Source organism: Leptonychotes weddellii, chromosome 6 (assembly GCF_054177405.1).
Source record: "Leptonychotes weddellii isolate Sample4059 chromosome 6, ASM5417740v2, whole genome shotgun sequence".
Lineage (NCBI taxonomy): Eukaryota > Metazoa > Chordata > Mammalia > Carnivora > Phocidae > Leptonychotes > Leptonychotes weddellii.
The window spans coordinates 110,169,973-110,194,993 of record NC_138374.1 but is presented as its reverse complement, the minus strand read 5'-3'; the positions used below and the strand labels follow the sequence as shown (position 1 = coordinate 110,194,993).

The window sequence follows — 25,021 nt, the reverse complement described above, 5'->3', positions numbered from 1 at the left end:
AGCTCTGGGTTGGGCTCCCTGCTCAATGAGAAGCCTACTTCTCCCTCTCCCTCTGCCCCTACCCCTACTCCTGCTTTTTCTCTCTCAAATAAATAAATAAAATCTTTTTAAAAAATGAGAAAAAAGAACTGCTAGATATTTCAAGTCTTAGGTTCAAATGAAACAGAATGGATACTGTGGTCATAATATAATAAAATGAGAGTTAAAACATATTTAACAATTAATATGTGCTAAACATATTGCATTAACTACCTCATTTAATTGGCATTTAATCCTTAGGAAGACAACAACATTAGTATTCCCATTTTACAGATGAGACAAAGCAGGTTTAGAAAGCTTAAGAAACTGACAAAAGTTCACACAGCTAATTAATGGAGCAGCCAGAATTCACTCTCAGAGTTATCCAACTATATCCCAAGCTCTGAACCATTATCTATACAATCAAATCATGTCTAAAAGGTCTAATGTACACCTTGACAGGGATGATAGCACTTCAAGGAGATAAAAACTGGTTCTTTGGAAAGAGGAGAGAGAGAGTCTCACCTTTATTAAGGATAAAGCACAGATACACATACAACATATAACAGATATAGTCTTATCTGTGGAATTAAAATTTCATAAGGGAGCGGGGTAATTAGGAAAAAAATATCTAAGAAGGTTCCTTAGGGTGATAATGAAGAAAAGGTTGAGAAATATTGGTCTAATGTGAAAAATATTTAAAAAAAAAAGATAATTTAATCAAAAGGATATTTAGGATGTCTCTGAAAACAATTCAATGTATAGAAAATAAACAATAAATAAAAAATCAATATGCTAAATATTATAGAAAATATCTAGATAAGTCACTACTATGAACTGATTAAAACCCTAGTCACACAACAACTTTAATGACATTTATAGTCATCAATTCACCAAGTCTTTCTGATTCAGACAGCCAATATGTTCCAGGAAAAGTAGCTGTGTAACTTGAAAGGAGGGCATGATCCAAGTCTTTTTGACTCGAGAAGAAATTACTGAACACCCACCAGAGGGTGTAGCCTCTTTACATACAGATGTTGCTATAATCTTCCCCATATTCTTATAAAGTAGGTAGTACTGGCTCCAATTTAGAATGAGGACTCAGGCTCAGAGAAGCTAAACATATGCTTATGGTCATAAAATTAGTAAGTGACAGAACAAAGACTTGGATCCAGATCATTCTAGCTCCAGAGTCTGCATTTTCTTCAATGTCCCAGGCTGTTGTGAAGTCTAACACATATACAACTAGCTAATAAGTACTAAGATACATGTATGCACAAAGTGCAGTATGAGAAATCTAAAGAAGGAATCCCCATGTGAGGAGTGGGTAAAGCTGAACTTTGAAGAAATTGTAAAATCTTCTAGCCAGAAACAACAGATACCTAAGGCATAAAAGGAAATACAGAACATGGGGATATAATTACAATCTGTAATATGCAACTTTTGCTCAATAACATTCTTAATATCCAAACATAGATGTAATTCTAATCTTCCCCTTATTAAAAAAAATAAGAAAAGTATAAATAAAATTTTTAAACAAAAAAAATCCACTAACTCACTTCCTTAAAGAACTCTAGCTTAAAAAAAAAAAAAAGAATTTTAGCGTTTGCTCACTCCCTTCCATTTCTTGTACAAATCTATGTGTGTCAGAAAGTGAAAATAGCAGCAGGGTGCAATATGGTATATGCGTTTTCACCTAACACTACAGCAAAATACTCCTCCTATTTCTATGCAGTCTTCAACTTTATTTTATTTATTTATTTAATTTTCTAATGAAAATTTTGAGTATCATTTGTTTTTCAAGTTTTAATGTGAAACAGCTGAGAACTGCTTAATGTTAAGATTTGAAAAAAAATACAGAATCCTATCCTATTTAACGGGCTTAAAAAAAAAAAGATTTATTTATTTATTTATTTATTTATTTGAGAGAGAGAGAGTACATGGGTATGTGCGAAAGGGGGGAGGGGCAGAAGGAGAGAGAGAATCTCAAGCAGACTCCCAGCTGAACATGGAACCTGATGCAGGGCTCGATCCCAAGACCCCGAGATCACAACCTAAGCCGAAACCAAGAGTTGGACCCACACTCAACTAAGCCACCCAGGCGCCCCTCCCTTTACTGGTTTACAAAGAAAGTGAGATAAACAAGGTGGCATCAAATTTCCTCCCACTTCATTCAAATACTAGAAAAGGAAATGTGTGTGCTAGTACATGTATTAGAGAGCGTGGCTTCACTTTTCCCCATTAGTAGTACTTCTAACCAATTTGACCATAATCAACTTGCATTGACTACTATGATTTCAGAACAGAATGAGGAAGGAAGGAAAGAAGGAAAGAAAGGAAGAAAGAAAGAAAGGGCTATGAGTGACAAATCACTATCACAAATGTTACATAAAATATCTACTAAGAAATTTTTTGCAAACAGCAAGCCCTCATATATATCAAACTTTGGTAATATATTAGCTACAAATGGATACTAATTGTAGGGGTAAAAAAAAGAACAGCAATGACCAGCACTAAAGCACAAACAGTGTAACACTATCTACTGAAGGAAAAACCTCATGTAAACACAAACCTCTTCAAGAGCATCATAGTTTTATTCTATAAGGAGATGATTAACATAAATAACATAACTTGTCCATGTTCTTGCTTTCTTTTATTCATAAAACCACGCTGTCAACTTGTTATTAGATTTTATTGTAGATACAAATAAGAAAACAAGCTTGCATGCTGTCAGATGCAGAATGAAGACTGGAACACAGGACACGAACACACAATCTAATAAGTACTGCTTGTACAAAGTGATGTTAGAACCTCAACAAGGTGGAGTATGGCTGTCAGGGATTATATATGCAGACTTTATATATGCAGGAAAGTATAATACACTTCAGAAAGATTTCTTACAGAAATAAGTAAAATCAAAAGATCATTACTTTAAAGGAGTAAGTCTTACACCTAGCAATTTCATATAGAAAAGCCACTCATTCCCCAAATTGCCAAATGATGCTGGAAAAATTGACATTACTAATGTAATGTGTTAAATAATAACAAATATTAATGTAAACAAAATTTTGAGCTTGATATTAGTTACAATTTTGAAATACACACACACACAATTTATGCTTAAAAATCAAAGTGGCAAGAGAAATAACAGATTCCCTCCAACTCATGAATGTTGATGCTATTCTCAGGACCTACTAGTCACAATGGACTTGAGATAATTCAAAGAAATGCAGGGAAGTACAAAATTTTACATGTCTTTCATCTTGAAGGAATTCCTGAAAACTTTTTAAGGAGAAAAAGAAAGGATAATTCTGGTACTAGTGACTAAAATGAAGAAAATCACAAACTTGGAGACATGTATAAATTTAATCTCCCAATAATCAATGTCTCTATGATGGGAAAAATATTTAAAAAGCAAAAGCTAGTGAATGAGATGAGAAAAAGATGTGTACAAGAGCTTTAGGAAACCCTAACTAGACACAAAATACTAAGATAGAAGTGTGCTCCATAGAAATCATGAATTTCCGGGGTGCCCAGGTGGCTCAGTTGGTTAAGTGTCTGCCTTCAGCTCAGGTCACGATCCCAGGGTCCTGGGACCAAGCCCTGCATTAGGTCCCTTGCTCAGCAGGGAGTCAGCTTCTGCTTCTCCCTCTGCTCCCCGTGCTCATACTCTCACTCTTTTGCTCGTGCTTTCTCTCTCGAATAAATAAATCTTTTTTAAAAAATCTAACTCAACTTAAGTAATTTAGTATTACAAATTAACTTTTATTTTTAACTGAATTCTCAGTAATAGCAAAATCTCTCCTTTGTTACTGAGAGATAAGTACTGCTGGCACATTTGAGGCAAAACTAAATTCTGAACCAAATACATTTATAAATACATTTAATTTGGAATTCAGCAGTACCTTATCTTTTGTTCTTAGCGAGCAAGTTAAGACAAAATAAAAACTGGATCTTTAGATTAAATCATTCCCAGACACAGATTCAAGACTGATTTCATGAGCAAGAAAAGACAACACATAAGGAAAAAAAAATTTGGATTTTGTAAAAATATTTTTCTTAGAATATTTACAAGCTTATCTTCAGAAGGCATCTTTCTGGGCTCTACCAAAGTTTCTTTGGGTTTTTAACCTTACTGTATACTTGGTAAGAGCAAAGTTAATAACAGCATTTAGGCAAGTGTTGGCTAATAAGTTCTTGGTACTTTCTGAATCATTTTAAAAGTTTTCTTTTGTCATCTCTAAATTCTTCCAAAAAATTACTCATGACTAATGAAACTGAAAGGATATCTTTAAGAGGAAAAAGAGGCCTTTAAGGAAATGTCCTTGAAAAGGCATAGGTCAGTCTGTTAGAAGAAAAAAACACTTAAAATGTAGAAATGATAGCACTTAAAAATGTATACTAGAAAGTTTGAAATGAAAATCTTAACCAAATTATCTCCTGGGCCTCCCCAGCTTTATAGAGCCTGAATAAATGAACTGAGCAACTTGTCCCTAAATTGAGTCCCTGTATTCCATGTGACAAACCTCAGTCCCCCCTGGATTATGCCATTCTTCATCCCAGTGTTCTTGCCCCTCTTGACCCGGTGCCCAAATGATGCTTTCATCCCTTTATTCCAACTGACCAATGCCTGGAGAGACGGTCCCCTAACCATTGTTGGAGTGAGGGGGAGGAGCTTTAAAAAATGTTTTTGCTATCAGCCTGCAAATTTCTGGTTCTCCTACTTGCTGACTGGTAGGCAGACTTTCCCTTACAGAGCCTCTCTCTTTTATTTGAAGGGATAGAGGATGGGTGAGGGGGGTGGAAAATCCATAGCAGAAGGGCTGTGATATCTTCTAGATATAAATCACAATCACTGAAAGAGTTACGTCCAAATAACTAAAGTCTCTACCACCAGCACTTCTACTGACTAAATCCAGAGGCACTCTAAAGGGTGGAAAGACTGGGCTGGAGTGGGCTGGGGGGCAGAACTTAAGCAAGGTGAGTACAAGAAAGTTCTACATGAGTGCCAGAAACCTTGCTCCCTTTACAACGCCAAGGCCTGCAATCTAGCTTCTGTCCGCCTTCCTCTCTTAATAGATCATGTCTGAACTGCAAATGACAAGACAGGCCTCGATTTCTTTCTTGTGGATTCCTTAAGGTCCTGGCAAATGATGGTTTGGAGCCAGGTATCAGTGTGTGGCATTCATTATTCTTTAACTTTTAAAAAACTTTTGTTTCCAAGGAAATGCCTTTTAACTCAACAGGCTAGAGGTAATCTGACTTCAAGTACATCAGGGAGCCCTGTTCAATAGGCTTCCCTGTAATTAAAAAAAAGAAAAAAGGAAAAAAATCTCTAAAAATTATCATAGGAAATGCACTTTCGTTTAGATTTTATGAGCGCTTAAAGCTCAGCAAAGCTTAGTCAGGGCTTCTACCGATTAAGAAGCCACCCTACAGAGGTATATTGGAAGCTGTGAGTGAGAATGTGGCTGGAGAGAAGCAAAAGATCCAAAATTAAAACTGTGAGACATAACCCAAAAAGAGTAAGGAAAAGAGGAGTGATTCAAGGGGACGGAAAAGAGAAGCGATTGAAGGCCACAGAAGAGGGATACCAGCGAGGGAGGAGAATCAAGCACATGGAATCCCAGAAAACACAAGAGGCAAGCCTTCAGAAGCTGCAGGCAGGTGCTGAAGCAATAGGTTGTATAGTGGCGTCTGTGAGAAAGTCAGATGATGACATCACAAGCAGAGATGGGAGGCTGCTGTGGGAGAAACGGGCAAATGGCGAAAATGTCTCAAAGGAAAACAGAAAAGGAATACTCCTTCCAGAGCACAGGTAGAGTTAAGAGAAGAAGAATCAGAACAGTTATGTGATTGTGAAAACACAATGGACACAAAGACTGTTTCTGTCAAAGAGGAGATGGCCTTCTCCTTTGAACATGAATGCATTCTGGTAGAGGCTGAGGCTTCCAGGTAGTAGTTTTTAACTTCCACTGTGGACATTATAACCACATATCTGCTGATTTGGGGTTCTTTTTATACTGTTGTTAAAATATATGCAAGTGGGAAGTGTAAGAGAGTGCACGTCCAAGCAAACTACAACAAGAACTCCAAGACATACCCTGAACCCTTCTGTGCTACTGGACACGGAACGATTACATTTGAATACAGAAATGAAGAAATACACAGTGGAGATTAACCATGACTGGGGATTAGCAACACAGGGAGAGATTCTAAAGTAGAGGCATCTGCATTGCTCAAATCACTGACAAAGGTCCAACAAAGTGAACAACTTTTGAAATCAGACCTTAAATAAGAGGTCTAGAGAATATGGAATAGTGTGTCCCTGGTAATCAAGATGAGGTCAAAGAACAAGTTTCGCTAGAAAGAGGGAATAGGAGAAAAAAAAAAAGAAAGAAAGAGGGAATAGGAGAGAATTGGGAATTTAATCAGAGAGGGAATTTTGAGAGTTTGAGGTAGAATCAGTAAAGTGTAGGGTGTAGGGTATGTCCTGATGATGGACTGAGAGAGCTGACTGAGTACCATGGAGTGAGGCATGTGAGAAACTATGAGGCCTGGTCTCAAGAGAGTCAACATGGTACCAAGCAATGGGCGAAGGAAAATTGAAAGCAAGGGGCTAAAAACATTAAAAAAGAAAGAAAGAAAAAGTACTTTAGACAGGCAGACAATGGACCAAGATGGGAAGAAAGCATTTAACTTGATGACACTAGTTTCAAAGATGGAGGAATGACAGATGGTTGGGTGTAGAATGTGGTCTGAAGTGGCAGGGAAAGCAAGCCCTAATGAAGACGATTCCACTGTATTGCAAGTCAGGAAGGAGAAGCATATGACATTGGAGAGGGTTGTGAGGAAAGAGTAAATGTCGAAGGAAAAGCAAGATTCATTTAAAGAACAAGAACTAAAGAACTATTTGTGGAAAAAAGGTCAAACGTACTACCTCTTAAAACTTGCCTCCTATGTGAAAGCTATCATATGACTCTATTTGCTTTTATACATTCTTTTAGCTTTAATGTTTACAAAGTTTTAGAAATCTCTTATTTTGTAATTTTTGTTTATATTGACAATAATATTATTTATTTAATAGCTAAACATTTTTCAATTAATAATGTTTGGTCTTATTACTGCTGTGTACTGAAGAGGGTGAATCCATGTTCTACAAAACAGTCTGTGCAGTCTTTAAAAAATACATCAGACTTTATCATCACCTGCTTAAGCTCCTCCAATAGCTATTCATTACCCTTAGATCAACGTATAACACATAAATAGTATATAGACCTCTCCTCATGGCCTACAAGCAAAACTCTCAAATTCTGGGTAACCCCATGTTACTTCTCTTCCTCACTCCATTTATGGGGGTCACAACAATGTGTTTTTAGTAAATTCTATGTCAATCCTATTGTTCAAGGCTGTTCTCTATACCTGGAATCCTCTTCTTCCTGCTGTTGAGACGGCTGACTCCTTTTCCTCCACTTCAGCTTAAATTTCACATCTGCAGAGAAGCCTTTGCTATTTTTAAATACTATATCTAAAAAGTCCTCCCCCCACCCCACCCAATCTGTCTCTCTTGTCACATGATAGTCACTTCCTTCTTGGCTATAATTATTGGACTTATTGTCTATTCCCCCCACCAAAAATGTTGAATTCAATTGTTGTATCTCAGTGTCCAGTACACTGTCTGCCACACAGTAGGTCCTCAGTAAATATTAAATGAGCATATCAAAAATCTTCAACAGCATAAATAAAAAGTTACTTCAACTATATTTATTCACTGAGCTTGGCCACTAGAAGAGTTCACCATTTAAAATTTTTAAGATAAACCCACATAATCAAAACTTGTATTAGCATAATAACAACCCTGAGGCACCATAAGATGCTAAAGAAAAAAACAATGTGAAACATCAAAAAAGGAAAAAGGACTAAATTATTTCATCGATGTCCTTTGTCTCACTTAAATATTTTAATGTTGATAATCTATTTATGCCATGTGTGGTAATTCATTATAACCCTAAAATGTTGTTAACTAAAATGTCCTATTCTCTAGACCTTCAATAAAACTAAAAATTTTCTCCATTTCTTATATGCCTAAGAAATGCCTAAAATAAAATTGCAAGTACAATAAATAAAATTAAGAAGCTTTCATTTTAAAGATAAAAGCCTATGTCTCCTTAACAAACTAACATCAATTACTAAATTATTCTCCAATTAAAAAATATATACATAATGTATAGATTATTCTTACAAGTGCTTCCTACTTTTCATTTGTCCAAATAACTATAGGAAGGTCTAAGGAAAGGAAATCTATAAAGATTAAATAATGAAGCTGATAAAAACTGCAGGATGAATTCAGTAATCACAGTGAACACTGAAATAGAGACTGGATATACAGTTGTAGAGATTATGAATGTATTCTAATCTGTATGTATTATGGAAGAAGCTATCATTGCTCACAAATTTCTAAATGCATGCAATCCCAATTTCTAATACAGGAATACATGCAGAATCTAGAAACTAAAATCAACATATGTTAAAAAAAGCAAGTTAAACTCAATATACTTTAAAAAGTGATTTTCTTGATGAATGTTTTATTACAATAATCAAAAAGAAGTAAAGGAATAAACATCAAAGAATATTTGTCCCTTCAGAAAGTTGTTTTGAGATAACCTGTGTATCAAAAGGGTGAATTTGAACAAAATACATTACCACCTTATCTTTGTTAGTACTATACAAAAGTACTTTTTTCCATTCTAATAAATGTCTCTGATAATGAATGTCCCATAGGAAAACAGTATTATCTGGACATATAATTTAAGACTAGGCAAAGAAAACTAAAGATCAAAATATTTCACCTACTACCAGAAAATTAGGGTAACAAAGATCAAAGAACTGAGACATAGTGAGACCCAAAATTCATATTATAGTACCATGTCATAAGACTGATAAAATAAAAATCAATTCTAATTACATAGCTCTAATCAATGAACTAAGCATAATAAAATAGCGATTACATGTACCAGATCAAAACAATTCTTTGACAGTCTTCCAACACAAAGAATTGAGCTTCTGAGACCCAGATCACATCCTTTGTGAAGACTTATCCCAATCTCCCTCTCACCCATGTTCCTGGAGACTGCTCTCATTACAGTGCCTATCTTGTGATTTCAGACGTGTCTCTGTTGCACTTCTATTGGAATCCCATGAGTCCTGTTGTTTACCTTAGTATTCCCAGAGCCTTCCACACTGACCACTGAACATAAGGTGATCCATATTATTAACACGAGGTGGAATGAGTGAATGAGCAGTAAGAAGGGAAGTGTCAAAGAAGGGAAACAGGGAGAGACAGAAGCAAAAGTGGTTCAGGGGATTTCAAAAATGTCACATCAGTTAAAGCACCATCTTAATTTTGGAAAACGAATCATGACGAGATGTGGGTACATTTTCGAAAAGATTGGTTAATGTTGCTATATACTGTAGGCTCTCAGATCTCTTTATGAGATCATGCATTCAGGACACACACTCTTCTTTCCACACACAGCTAACAGGCAAACCTATAGGAAAGTCACTAGAACTTAGGACACTTTTTTTTTTTTTAAAGGTCTTGAAAAAATGAAATTTGATGGTGTGGGACAAAGTCAAGAAATGCCTTGAAAACTAAGCTGAGGAATCTGGATGGTAATTCTAAGGTATCTCCTTAATGATATGTAAGCAGACAAATGAACTGTAAAAGCAGCACTTCAACCGATGAACCCAAGCACAGTATTCAGGAAAGATTCCAGAAGAGCCGGGAACAGTAATACAGATCTTCAGACAGGAAACAAGATGCATGAGGAAATCCAGTATTTTGATTCTTTATGAATTTTTTGAAGAAGGGCTAAGGTTCTTCAGAAAGGAAGACAGTCTGGTTAACAATATTTTTAAACATTTTCATTTTAAGCTACAGAGTTTTGTTTTTTTTTTTTAAGGAAGAAGCACAGGATTCATTGTTCAGCACAAGTGTAATACATCACAAAAATCAATAACATATCTGAAATGCAAACACATTTCTCCTCACGAAGGTTTAAGACACCATTCCCTAATTAAATAAGCTATGAATATCTTTACAACATCTCTCTCTTCTATAAAGAAGCTACATTTAAACTGGAAGATGCCACAATATTAAACTTTATAAAGCAGAGAAGAACGGTCTAATCCATGAGGACAAACTGACTCCACACAGCAGGAGATGGTTATCTGAGGCTTATCACAGTGCAAAATGGGAGCAGTTAGAAGGGCATCTAATACTGAATGGAAATAGGATTGCCCAAATTAACTCACATCCTTTCAAATTTCCAATCAAAAGGAAGAAAAATTCAGATGGAACGGAGCCCTGTCTCTTTCTCTACACTCAGAATCAGTTGGAAGGTGGAGAAGGAAGCTGAGAAGCCTGCAGACCTCCAAGTAATTTCTCAATCCATCTATCCTCTGGCATTCGCCACCTGCGGCCAGTAAGCAGCTGACTTCTTTCTAGTCCGTTCTGTGTGCTTGGTTTGTAATTTTACTTTTAAAAGAATGAATTTTGAGGATTATTACTCTACTCGAGGATCCATAGTGAATCCTTACTTTCCTATTCTTCAAATTCCTGTTCCTGGTTTCAATGCTCTCCAGAATCTGGTCTCACACTGATTGCCTAGCCTATGTTCCGATTCCACCAACGGCTCAAAATGACATCTACATTCTGTAAACTCCTATTTAAATCAGGAATCCATGCCACAAGGCTTAACATTTAATTGTTCTACAAAGACTCTTTTTCCTCTCGAATGCAGGAATAATATGACTAGCTTCCTTTTTATTCCCCTCAGTGCCTAGTAATGCAGAGTAGAAATTTCATAAATACATTTGAAAAATGGAGCAGAGTTCTTTTGTAAGGGAATCATCCTTCCAAAAGTCATCTGCTTCATGAACATTAATATCTGCATTCTATATTATATTTTCTTAAGCTGTAAGTGGCATATTAAATGAGAGAAGACTGCTACTCTTATATGCTGCTGGTGAGAAAGTCAACCGGTGCAACTATGGAAAATAACTTGCTCTTAAACTTGTTGAACCAACCATGCACATCCCCCGTGGTTCATCATTTCCATTCTTAGGCCCAGACAAAAGAGAAATGCTTGCATGTCACATGAGATGCTTGCAAGACACATAAGACTAGCACAGCAATACCGCTTACAATAGTAAACAACTTATAAACAATCCAAACAGCAAGCAACACGTAACAAGAGCAACTGAATACGATACAGCAGTGAAAAGGTTAATGTACAGCCACATCCACCAACACGTGATGACACTGACGTAAAGCTCCCAAAATGCAAAGGAAACAACAGATTTATTTAGAAATTTACACAGATGTGGGAATGTTAAACACAGAATTCCAGACATGGTTCCCTCTGACGGAAGGGAGTGGTAGATATAAATAAAAAAATTTTTAATGTTTTATTTCTTAAGCTGGGGGGGTGGATACAAGGGCATAATGTCTTTTATAAACACTTAATATTTCCTTAAAAAGGTGAGTGAAAACTGTTCATCTCTGTAATGGTTATTGCAAGTACACTGATCCTTTAAGAAGTCACACACACACAAAAAAAATTGAGGGAACTTTGGTCTCACAGGTCACTACAGAGAAATGGTATCAGGTTGCAGACTATAATAGGAAGTCTGTGGGCAGGTGTGAACAATAACTACCTTATCTGAAAAACGGGAAGCAATACTGTGTGATGTCAAACATACTCTGAGACAGAAAAACAAGTACTTTCTAGACCAGAGGGCAAGTGAAATTAGACTTTCTAGACTCACTAGGGCAAATGAAACTTTCAGGGCTGTTACAAGTACACTGCAGGGTAGCTCAGTGGGACTAGTCCACTAGGGTTAGGGTAGGACTTGGTAAGAGGAGCCAGAACAAGATAAATGAATCTGAGGGAAACAAAAGAAAAGTCAGGATTGGAGAGTAAAGCTGATTCTAGAATGATACAGATACAAGATGGAAATTTCAAACAGGTCATCAATCCTCTGATTTAATCAATCGACTTCATTCTTTTTTTAATTTTCCAATAAATAAAGTTAACTTCATTGTTCCTTCATTTATTGCCAGTGTGGTTCTCCACATTAATTTACCCATCCTAACCTTGACTGCCACTTACTAACTCTAGGCAATACATTTTGTAAAGTCTATTTTCCTGTTGTGAGGCCTATAGCTGCAGCTGAGAGTTACCTGTCCAGTGAGGAGCAAGTGGTGAGAACTCAAATCTGCCTCTTAAAATATAGAGTTGTAAAAGCTTTTCTAGGATCATTCCAGTCACTACTAAATCTAGGTGAGCAAAACCAGCTAAATTTTTAAAGCCTAGAAGTAATACTAAAACTAAAAACTAATTTCCACTGTGTACTACACTCAATTCAAGCTTTTAAAGTATAATTTTTATTCCTTTCTATTATTTCTTTCTTTCTAATTTTTATTCATTCTCAACTTAAGACTGTCATTATCTAATCATTCAGGACATACTTTCCTCTATTATTCATATAGTATAATTTTACATTGATTTACATAAGTAAAATCATCTTACCTGCACTTTTTTTAAAGCTACTGGTACTCCATCCAAGAGACAGGCTGCTCTATAAACTTCACTAAATTGCCCGCGACCAATTTTCTTTTCTATTCGAAAGTTGGCTAATGTATTATAGCCCATATCCGGTCGTAAAGCCTTCTGTAATTAAAAAAGTCAGAATAAGTTTTCAATCACACAATATTCACACAATCATTGATTGTTTTCACATAAGTAGGTGATACCTATGGTAAGCCTGCAGACATCTATTCTATTCAACAAATATTATATTGAGCCATTCATGCTAGGCACTGTTCTATATACTGGGAATACAGTAGCAAACTAAACAGATGATAATCCCTACCCTCAAAAGAAAAATTCTGGCAGGGAAGAAAAATAACAAACAGGGTAAACATGAAAAATATATATACAGTATGTGAGATAGGAAGGGCTAAAAATAAAATAAATCAAGGAAGAAGGACATGAAATATCAGGGAATGAGGAAGATTTTGAAATTTTAGATAGGAACTCTATAAAACTATCTTCATAGAATATAAACTTCTCCCACTCAATCTAGTACTCCTTTGATATTTGTTTTCTTTTTCAAAGAATCTTTAACTTGAAATAGAATGTGTGTAAACACACACACACACACACACACACAGTCCAACCTGCCAACTAATGTATGAAAATCTTCTGAACTTCTTGAGAGTTATTGAACTTCTACAAAGAACATTTCCAGTGGCAGGGAATACACCACCACATCGTTATTTTTTTTTAAAGACATTTTTTTAGAGCAGTGCTGGGTTCACAGCAAAACTGTGAGGAAGCCCTTGCCCCCATATATGCATGGCTTGCCCCATCCCCCACCATAATGGTACTTTTGTTACAATTCATGAACCTACACTGACACATCATTATTACCCAAAGTTCCTAGTTTTACATTAGGGTTCACCCTTGGTGTTGTACATTCTATGGCTTTGGACAAATGTATAAATGACATATATCCATCATTATAGGATCATACAGTGTATATTCAGGGCCCTAAAATACTCTCTGCATCTTCTATTCATCCCTCCCTCCCCAAGTTAACACCCCCCACCCCCCACCTTCCGGGCAGCAACTGATCTTTTTTTACAGTCTCCATAGCTTTGCTTTTTCCAGAATGTCATATAGTGGAAGTCATTCAGTCTGTGGCCTTTTCAGATTAGCTTCTTTCACTTAGTACATACTTACATTTTTTTTAATTTAAAAGATTTTATTTATTTACTTGACAGAAAGAGATCACACAAGAGGGGGGGAGCAGCAGGCAGAGGGAGAAGCAGGCTCCCCGCTGAGGAAGAAGCCCGATGTGGGACTCGATCCCAGGACCCTGGGATCATGACCTGAGCCAAAGGCAGACACTTAATGGACTCAGCCACCCAGGCACCCCCATAATTACATTTTTAAACAATACTTTGCTGTTACTCATGAAAAAAAAAGTCACTTCTTTTAACTAACACTTTTTAGTACTTACTGTGTACTAGCTGCTAAGAAAATAGAGATGAACCAGAAATGTTGTCTGCTCTGAAAGAGCTTACCCAAATATATGGAAGAGGCTCTTAACTGCTATGAGAGAAATAATTACAGGGTATTGGGAAGGGAGCACAATTGTCATTCCTATTTTGAGACAAAGCCCAACTCCTTATACATTTTATCCATTTACTAGTCCTTTTGTTTATTTGTTTATTCACGGACTCTTTCAGTCATTAAGTCAGTCACATGGTAAACATTAACTGAATACCCACTACAGTCAGCCACTGTCTGTTGCTGAAGTTACAACATGTACCCAAGAAACACTGCCTTTTAAGCTCCTGAGGACACTCACGATCTATTCCAGCACCTCCACCTATATAACAAACTATAACAAAAGAGTCTAGTTTAGCTATCAAATGCCCTTATATCTTCTCTTTTTTGGCTAAATATGCATAGGCTTTTCGAGGTGCCTGGATTATTGGTAAGGATACGCTTCCAAGTCTTCACCATTCTCTTCACATCCTTCTGGACCTCCTCTATTCTCTGAGCCAACTTGGAGTACACATGACATTCTTGTGGGGTCTGACTAGTGCACCCTCTAATGAGACTGAACATTAAATGCCTATTAATGCAGTCAAAGACAGCACTAGTTGGTAAACACACTAAATTGAACTTGAACTCTTAGTCCTTCAAATAAACCTCTGTTAAGACTGATGACCCCATGACTTATGCAGAAGGCTATTTTGACATATGGGTAGTACTCTACATTAACCCCAATATTTTCAATATTGTTGATTTTACTACATCTATCATGCTAGCAAAAACTCTAAAATCTTGCTAAAGTTTCACTGTAATTCAAATACAATGTTTCACAAAAAGAGAAAAAAGTAGCAATGACTTCTGTTGCTGTACACTGATTTTCTTTCTCTGGAAGTCCAAATTATTGTCCAGAAAAATACCATTCTTCCTTTAATACATGCAAAATAACCAGAATATAAGAAATTTCACAAATCCATTTCATAAATATAATACAATAACTGGTATAATAGAATAACAGTAGCAACTACCTTCTATAATAATAGAAGGTTCCATTTTCGTACCTACAACTTAACAATTCCTATATATTAGGACTTTATATGCCATCTAATTCAATTCTGATGCCAATCCTATACATGTCATCAAACCAAACCTATGTCTAGTTGATTCCCAAGTATAGCCTTTGCTATCCTACCACGCTTACTAAACAAAATCATCTACAATATGATCCAATATTATGGGATCCTACATGATGATTCATAAATATTTTCAATTTCAGATCTTTTGATTTTAAAAAGCAGAAATAAAAACATGTTAAGAATTAAAACAAAAATATACACCATAATAAGAAAAATTAAATTACCAAATACAGGGAGACAACCAGACATGCTGTTCATTTATAAGATTTCTTTTTGTAGTCACTGAGATTAATTTGTAATTAAGTGCCACTGTGACAACATGGTACCTATTTAAGAAAGGAAACTTAAAGTACCACTTCTTAGATATAGTCAATAGATAGAGGCAACTTTTCTTAGTTTTTTAACTGTAAATAAAAGTTTCATTTAAAGAGGAGAGATTTTTTTTAACTGCTATGCTTTCCTAAGAAATTTTTTCTTTAAATATTGACACACTAGGATAGTCTGCAACATCAAAGAAAGAGAACTCCTTCTTCTGCTATAGATGTACATACCATTTTTTCTCCTGATGAAAATTTGCCAATCTCAACAGTAAAATACAACTTCATCATTAGGAACACTATCATACAATCCATATACTTTAAATTTGACTGGGAATTCCATCTTCTGTCTACACAATAACTGACAAATATTAGCGTGAACTGCTAAGACAGTGTGACAACCGCATGCTGAGAGCAAAGTCTCACTAATGTGTTTTGGCATGCAGGTTTGTAATCACACATTTACATATGCAATGACCTACATTTGCATGTCAGATCACACACCGTCTTGGTTTATTAAGACTGGGCACCTCCCTATGCTTGGCGGCCAGAGTGGCGAGAGAGGGCCAGAGGGCGGTGTTTTCTGGCAGTTGAGGGATGAACTGCCACCAAGGATTAGGTTGATATGGCCTGAGCATTAGACACTTCATTAGACGTAATCTGTTTAACAGTGGGCAGTGTATGTAAACTTCACAGCCCATTTGCGGCACCTTTTTCCCCCTATGGCCTTTCTTCAAAGGGCAGTGTGGGTGAGTGACAGCTTGTCTCATCTGCTCCCATGTCCTGTCACCCAGTGTAGACATGGAGAGCTGACATGAGAAGGAGCATAGCTGCACATCTCCAACTACCCCTGGGTCTCTTTGCCACACTGCAATTTGTATAAAAATAAGCTTGTGTAGTAGGAGATCTCCTTTAGGAGATCATCAGACAGGTGATACATATACTTCAGTAATGATTCTATTATATTGTATTCAATGCCATACCTCATTTTCATGAATTATATCCTATTGTAGGTAGCACTGTATTAGGTGCTTTAAATAAAAAGATGATATCATCAAATGAGTGCCCACTCAAGTAAAGAACTATTTTTAGGAAAGAGCTATATTCTTTTTTGAATGATGTCCAATTCCCCATATTTTTTTTTAGCTTAGCATTTGAATTATATTGGGAATAAATAACCCAGCAAAATAATGAGATTCAAATCAGTATGAAATATGGACCAAATAAAATCACTTAAATTGCTTTTTCCCTGGTTGCAATTTGGTGTATAAACTGCATCTGTCTCCTACAGTCCCTTAATGACCAGGATATTTTTCTGAGCTGCACAAAATGGCTTTTGGATTTGATATGAGTCACTTAAAGGATCTTAAATTTTTATAAAAACAAAAAAACCTCCTCTGTTTCTTCCACTGAAATAAAGATAATCATGCCTTCCCTAAGACAGAGGGCCACGTAATTTTTATACCGAGCCTGGGCCTCATCCACCAGCCAAACCAAGTGTTCCCCAAGTGCGCCATGAGCTTTGGCCTCTCCATGCAAAGCATGTGCTTGTCCCCACGCCTTCTAAATAACTTTGCTCTTCACACCTGGCAAACCACAACTCATCTTTGAGATTCCACTGCCAGCCTTCTAAGGAATCATCTTCGGCTTGTGGGCAGCTCGACCAGCTCATGCCTCTGTGCTTCCGTAGCAACTGACAGCAGGCATTCAAGTCTATACACAGCTGTGCAAACTCAGGCACTGAGCTAGGCTCTGGATCTCACTGGATTTAATTATTTGTTTGCATATATGTATTTTTCCCTCCACATAACTGAGTTTCTCAAAGGCAGAAACCAAGTTTTATCTTTGTATCCAGATGCCATGAAGGCAGTTTGACGTGAACTAGATAATAACTATTTACTAAATAAGTGAATGTAACTGAAAGAACTTGATGTAAAAGGCTTTAAATACATACTGCATGATTATAACTATTGAGAGGCTCTGAGTAGAATCAGGTAGAGAAGCAGTACAGCGCAGTGCAAAAAAACTTCTGTCCCACAAAGCAAGACAATTGTCTCTGCCTCTAACAGTTTCCCAACAGGTGAACTAGAGAATTCCCTTACTCCTCACTATTAAAGGACACTTCGGTAATAATCCACAGTCTGGGTTAGAGTGATACGAGAAGCACTAAACACTGTGTTTCAAATCAATCTTGCTCCAAAGCCTGACTAGGCATGGCATTACAAAAGAATCCACGGAGTTCCCAAATAGCCCCTTAGAAAAGGCAGAGGTTCTGGAGTTAATCAGTAAGACATGGGCTCAAATCCCAGCTCTGATGCTCGGTATCTTTGTGAGCTGGCAAGCCACCCAAACCTTGTTTCCTACTTCTGTAAAATAGGTGTAAGCCTACCCAAAGAATTGTGTCTGAGTGAGATTACGATTATAAAGTACCTAGGACAGAGCCAAGCACAGAGCATGTACTCAGAATCAGAGAAGACTTTCCCTTCCCCAAGAGTACCAGCAGTGACAACGTTCTACCAACTCACTCTTGTAACAGGGCTCCTGTGTTTGAAAAGCCTCCTTTAATGTCCTCTCGTTTGTCTCTATCTGTTGCTAGACTTCCCAATGCCAAGAGCACACTTACTAGGAGTTCTCAGTATCACCCAACCCTGGGCTCTGCCTTCCAACTGGGATACCTCATTTATCATGTGGATTATCTGCCTGATTCGCAAATGAAGCTAGCCTAACCCCTTGGGTATGAGGCTACTTAGGTGACACTACAGTGGATCTAACTATAGTTATTCTGCCCACTGTCCTTCTAATAATTTTTGTGAGGAGAGCATTTAGTACAAAAAACCACCATGTTTGTAATTTGGTCATCTGGTTAGAACATGCTTAAAATGAAGTTTAAAACTGCAGGCACAGTAAAGAGGAGACAAACTGGGTCAAAGCCCATAAACCCTATGAGTTTGAAACTGCCTGGCTTCATGACAAAAGAAAACTGAGAAAGGGCATGGCTAATTCAGTACACAGCATCTTCTAGAATTACTGAAATAAAGACTACATACCCCACAGAAGTATTTTCAAACAGATTAATTTTTGGAAGAAGTTTTAAAACATAACTAATTAACATGGAGAACATAAGTATAAGCCTATGTAAGTTGTTTCTCAATGTTACTTCATCTCGTAATTATTAACCATAAGATACCTGTAACTCTTGACTTAAAGGGCATAATTAAAACTGTTCTTGGAAGCATTTATATTACATTTTTCTGGTAAATTATTATGTTTAGCCTCATAACATTTATGAATCTATATACTAACAGGTTATATTATAAAAGTATTCTGAAATACCAAAAACATAAAATAAGTATTCAGAATTATAGATAACAACTAAGAAATCAACCCTAGAGTGAATCAAGCTTTATGTAACACCTTAAATGTTCTGGTTTCTCACTAATGCATCTCTTGTTGATCTGAATGCACTCTAATCATGTAACACCAGATCTTGCTAACTAATTGGGATTAACTTCTACATGTCAGTCTGTGTTTACTGCTTCCTTCATATAAAATTTTTCTTTTTAAAATAAAATTCATTCTGTTGTACCAGTGGTTCTTATTCTCACAGTGCAGACTCTTTAAACAATGATTTCCTAGGACTAAATTAATTTCTTTAATTTGCTTTAAATTTGAAGGCAAGGACACTTAATGAGCAATAAGATAATTCAGGATAACATTATGATGACAATTCTCTCTCGGGAAATTAGAAGAGTCACAGCATGGACTCAATAAACTCCCCAGGGAGAAAATTATATCCTGATAATTCCTAGTGGTATTGTTATCAACGATCTAATATACAAGCCAGTATTAATTACAATATTTAACATCATTAATAAGGTCTTCATTGTTATTGCAAATTTATCTCTTACTGGTCGTTTTCATATTACCAATTATGCAAGTTAGTAAATTGCTTTATATTATATATTAATGTTACTGGATTTCTCCAAAATTTAAGAGTAACAAACTCCAAAATGCCCTTCAATTTTACTTAGCAATAAAATTCATGCTCTGGTATCAAAAATGATACTCCTCATCACCAAATTACTCAAAACTAGAATAGCCTTTTAACAATATTTAACACAGCTCTGTCAAATATTATTTTCTACAAACTTCCTATAAACCTCACTAGAAACCAGAAAAAACCAGAACAACAACACAAAAAAACACCACATGTGCCAGCAAAGTCTAATGATCCATGCTTTTTCACGTTTGAACAATTATCTCCCTAAAATTTCTTGAACTATTTCAAAGGTAACCAATTCCTAAAGATACTAAGTGTTGGAGATTTGCACCAGTTTGAGCAATATGCCATTAATCATTACAACTGGCTTTTTATCAAAGGAGGGAAATTCATTATAGCAAAAGAAAAATGAGTGACCAAATATAACTAATTATCTAGTTAAACATTTATAAGACCCTAGTATTTGTATCATTTAATCATCATTATTTATACTACCTAGCATAATAATTACTCTATCTAAATTATGTAACCAAAAATTCTATCTTTCCCACCTTATCATAAGCAGAATAGTTGATTAATGACAAAGATACTCCCATCTCTCCCACTCCTCCCATGAGCACCACCAGCTATACCTTGAAAAATTAAATATGGCAAGGAAAAGTCTCTAACTGAGAGAACACAGAGATAGAGACAGGGAGAAATAGAGGGAAGAGGCTTTCTAAAGTTTATTCATTTATTCCACAAGTATTAACAGGGGACGGGATATAAACAAATGAATACATAATACAAAAACAAAAAAAAGAAACTAAACATATACATAATAGTTCTAATATTTATTCCACATACTTAAGTACTATGCAGAGAAATATATAATGGAAAATGAGTGGATGGTTATTTTAGATTGGGTAATTCAGGGATGACCTTACAATTTACACAGTAATTAAAAGACCACAAGGAAAGGAAGCAGCAGAAAGAACAGCTGGAGAAAATGTCTCAAGAATGATGGTGTGAAAAGTACAGTGTGGCTGTCAAGGGGGACAATGGTAAGGAATGAGGCTCAAGAGGTAAGTAAGCACTGACAAAATTACATAGCACTCTGAGGGCTAGAGTAAGGAGTATGAGGTTTACACAGGAAGCACTGTGCTCTGATCTACTATACCTTTTACAAAGGTAACTCACAATGCTGTGTGGAAAAGGAAATAGAGAGGAGGATGAGTAAGGCTAGAGTGGAAGCTGGGGGTCTGGACATAGGTAATGGACTTGACCTGGGAATTACAGTGAGATACGACAGCAGCTGGAATCAGGATATGATCCTGACATAGTCAAAGGAACTGCTGATGAACTGAATATGAGAAGTGAGGAACAGGGAGAAATCAAGGATAAGTCATAGATTTTTGGCTTGAGCACACAGACGGATCTTGATGCCATTTACTGGCATAAACAAGGTGAAAGGAGAGGCAGTTTGGGCAGAACATAGGCAATAAAAATGTAATAAAGATTATAACGTGCTATACAAACAATCAGTGGGCAGAGAAATCTGTGGGCCGAGTAATTATTGGCAGAAAGTTGTCACTATCATAGTCACGGTGGACATGGTCATCATCACCATCAACTAATGAGTGCTATGTGCTAAGCACCATACTGAAAGAAAGCTCCCTATCAACTCTATGGAGTAAAAAATAATTATTCTTCTCATTTATTGATAACTAAGTTTTATAGATGTTAAATAACTTGCTCTCCATCACATAGCTAGAAAGTGGGAGATCCAAGAATTCATCCTAGACAGTGTCTTCAGAGCTCATGTTCTCAACCACCACACTACACAGCCAGTCCTTCTGCTTCCTTCCAGCAACTCTACAGATAAATGCTGGTGTGTTCCAAGGGTACTATCCCTGGCCTTCTCTTCTCACTTTACTCATTCACTCTGGGCAATTTAATTCACTGTTCAATCTCACCCATTTATTGGTTCTGGAAGTTAGTGTTAGTTGATTCCAGGTATCCCCCACACCCTCTACTGGACACCCTATCATAACTCTCCTAGAAACTCCTCCTCCATCCCCTTATTCTCCCTTGATCTACATCCCTTTGATCTATACTTAATGAGATCCAGTCAGGAAAGAAAAAGAAAAGATGCGTAATTAAATTTATCCTATATAAATGTGCCTGATAAAAGAGGTCCTCATCAAAAGTTCTAAATGTAAGAAATATTTGCTTTATGAATACTTAGTGAGAAAGCTGTTTGAAACATAACCACAGTCACATGAAAAAGTCATAATATTCACATAATAATGATATAAAGGACGACAAAATATAAAGATATCCTAAATGTAATGACAATTTTTTAAAATTTTGATTCCAGTGTACTTAACATACAATGTTCTATTCATTTCAGATGTACAAAACAGTGATTCAACAATTCCATATATTACTCAGTGCTCATCAAGATAAGTTACTCTTAATCCCCTGTACTTATTTCACCCATCCCCCCACACTCCTCCCCTCTGATAACCATCTGTTTTTGTTATCTATAGTTAGGAGTCTGTTTTTTTGTTTGTCTTCCCCCCTCTCTGTTTCTTAAAAACCACATATGATTGAAATCCTATGGTATTTGTCTTTCTCTGACTTATTTCACTTAGCATTACATTTTCTAAATCCATCCATGTTGTTGCAAATAGCAGGACATCATTCCTTTTTATCACTGAATAATATTCCATTGTACATATATACCACCTCTTCATCCATTCATCTACCAATGAGCACTTAGGTTGCTTCCACAATTTGGTTATTGTAAATAATGCCACAATAAACATAGGGGTGCATGACTCCCATTAAATTAGCGTTTTTGTATCCTCTGGGTAAATACCCAGTAGTGTGATTACTGGATCATGGGGTAATTCTATTTTTAATTTTTTGAGGAACTTCCATACTGGCAACACCAGTTTGCATTCCTACCAACAGTGCAAGAGGGTTCCTATTTCTCCATGCTCTTGCCAACTCTTGTTGTTTATGATTTTGATTTTAGCCATTTTGACAGGTGTGAGGTTTTGTGGTTTTGATTCGCATTTCCTTGATGATGAGTGATGCTGAGCATCTTTTCATGTGTCTGTTGGCCATCTGTATGTCTTCTTTGGAGAAATGTCTGTTCATGTCTTCTGCCCATTTTTTAACTGAATTATTACTTTTTTGGGGTCTTTCTGTATCCCTCAGGTATGGGTGAATTGTATAAGTTCTTTATATATTTTCAATACTCTTTATCAGATATGTCATTTGCAAATATCTGTTTCCATTCAAGTAGATTGTCTTTTGGTTGCTATTTCCTTTGCTGTGCAGAAGCTTTTTATTTTGATGTAGTCACAATAGTTTATTTTTGCTTTTGTTTCCCTTTCCTCAGGAGACATATCTATAAAAATGTTGCTATACCTAATGTCACAGAAATTACTGCCTGTGTTCTCTTCTAGGATTTTAATAGCTTCAGACCTCACATTAAGGCCCTTAATCCATTTTGAGTTTATTTTTGTGTATGGTGTAAGAAAGTGGTCCAGTTTCATTCTTTTGCATGTTGCTGTCCAGTTTTCCCAACACCATCTGTTGAAGAGACTTTTTCCCATTGCATGTTATTGCCTCCTTTGTCAAAGATTAATTGATGATATAATTGGGGGTTTATTTCTGTGTTTTCTATTCTTTTCCATTGATCTATGTGTCTGTTTTTGTGCCAGTACCATACTGTTTTGATTACTATAGATTTGTAATATAATTTGAAGTCTGGAATTGTGATACCTCCAGTTTTGTTCTTTTTCAAGATTCCTTTGGATATTCGAGGTCTTTTGTGGTTGTTCTACTTCTGTAAAAAATGCTGTTGGTATTTTGATAGGGACTGCATTAAAACTGTAGATGTAGTATAGACATTTTAACAATATTTGGTCTTCGAATCCATGAGCATGAGTGCCTTTCCATTTCTTTGTGTTGTCTTCAATTTCTTTCATCAATGTTTAATAGTTCTCAGAGTACAGGTCTTTCACCTCTTTGGTTAAGATTATTCCTAGGTATCTTATTATTTTTAGTGTAACTGTAAATAGGGTTGTTATCCTAATTTCTCTCTCTGCTGCCTCATTATTAGTGTATAGAAATGCAATAGATTTTTGTATATAGATTTTGTATCCTGCGATCTCACTGAACTCATTTATCAGTTCTAATAGTTTTTTGGTAGAGTCTCTAGGGTTTTCTATATGTGGTATCATGTCATCTGCAAATAGTCAAAGTTTTACTTCTTCCTTAGCAATATGGATGCCTTTACTTCCTTTCTCTTGTCTGATTGCTGTGGTTATGACTTTCAGTACCATTTTGAATTAAATGGTGGGAGTGGACATACTTGTCTTGTACCTTAAGGGAAAGCTGTTTTACACCAATAAACATGATGCTTTCTCTGCATCTACTGAAATGATCATATGGTTTTTATCCTTTCTCTTATTGATGTGATATATCACATTGACTGATTTGCAAATATTGAACTTGCATCCCAGGAGTAAATCCCACTTGATCGTGGTGAATGATTTTTTTAATGTATTGTTAAATTTGGTTTGCTAATATTTTGTTGAAGATGTCTGCATCTATGTTCATCAGAAATATTGGCCTGTAGCTCTCTTTTTTGTTGTGTTTTTATGTGGTTTTGAAATCAGGGTAATGCTGGCCTCATAGAATAAATCTGGAAGTGTTCCTTTCTCTTTTATTTTTTGGAATAATTTGAAAAGAACAGGTATTAACTCTTCTTTAAATGTTTGGTAGAATTCGCTGGTAAAGCTGTTTGGTCCTGGACTTTTGTTTATTAGGAGTTTTTGATTACTAATTCAATTTCTTTGCTGGTAATTGATCTGTTTAAATTTTCTATTTCTTCTTGTTAAGTTTTCGTAGGTTATGCATTCTAGGAATTTATCCATTTCTTCTAGATTGTCCAGTTTGTTGGCATAAAATTTTTCATAATATTCTCTTACAATCCTTTGTATTTCTCTGCTATTGGTTATTTCTCTTCTTTCATTCCTGATTTTGTTTGAGTCTTCTCTCTTTTGCTTTCTTTCTTTCTTTCTTTTTTTTAAATGAGTCTGGCTAGAAGTTTATCAATTTTGTTGATCTTTTCAAAGAAACAGCTCCTGGTTTCATTGATCTGTTCTATTGGGTTTTTTTTAGTTTCTATACCATTTCTTTATTATTTCCTTCCTTCTGCTGGATTTGGGTTTTGTTTGTTCTTCTTTTGCTAGCTCCTTTAGGGGTAAGGGTAGGTTGAGATTTTTCTTGCTTCTTGAGGTAGGCCTTTAGAGATTAATTTATTTAGAGATTAATTCATTTATCCAACAAACATTACTGAGTAGCCATTACCTACTATCAGTGACATAAAATATAATCCACAAAAGTGAACACTGAACTGCTGAT

The 25,021-nt window shown here is 36.0% G+C and overlaps 1 protein-coding gene across 4 annotated transcripts in view; it reads right to left on the bottom strand.

Moving 5' to 3' along the window:
- The window catches only part of NEK7 (NIMA related kinase 7), a 122,472-nt gene that overhangs the window by 57,634 nt on the left and 39,817 nt on the right, over nucleotides 1-25,021 (bottom strand). For 3 of the 4 annotated variants that reach the window (XM_081824952.1, XM_081824950.1, XM_081824953.1), the window contains exon 3: nucleotides 12,612-12,752. The exons of the other annotated variant lie outside the window; for it this stretch is intronic. In XM_081824952.1, coding sequence (XP_081681078.1) covers nucleotides 12,612-12,752 — 141 coding nt within the window. The remainder of the gene's footprint in view (nucleotides 1-12,611; nucleotides 12,753-25,021) is intronic. 4 annotated transcript variants of the gene reach the window in all.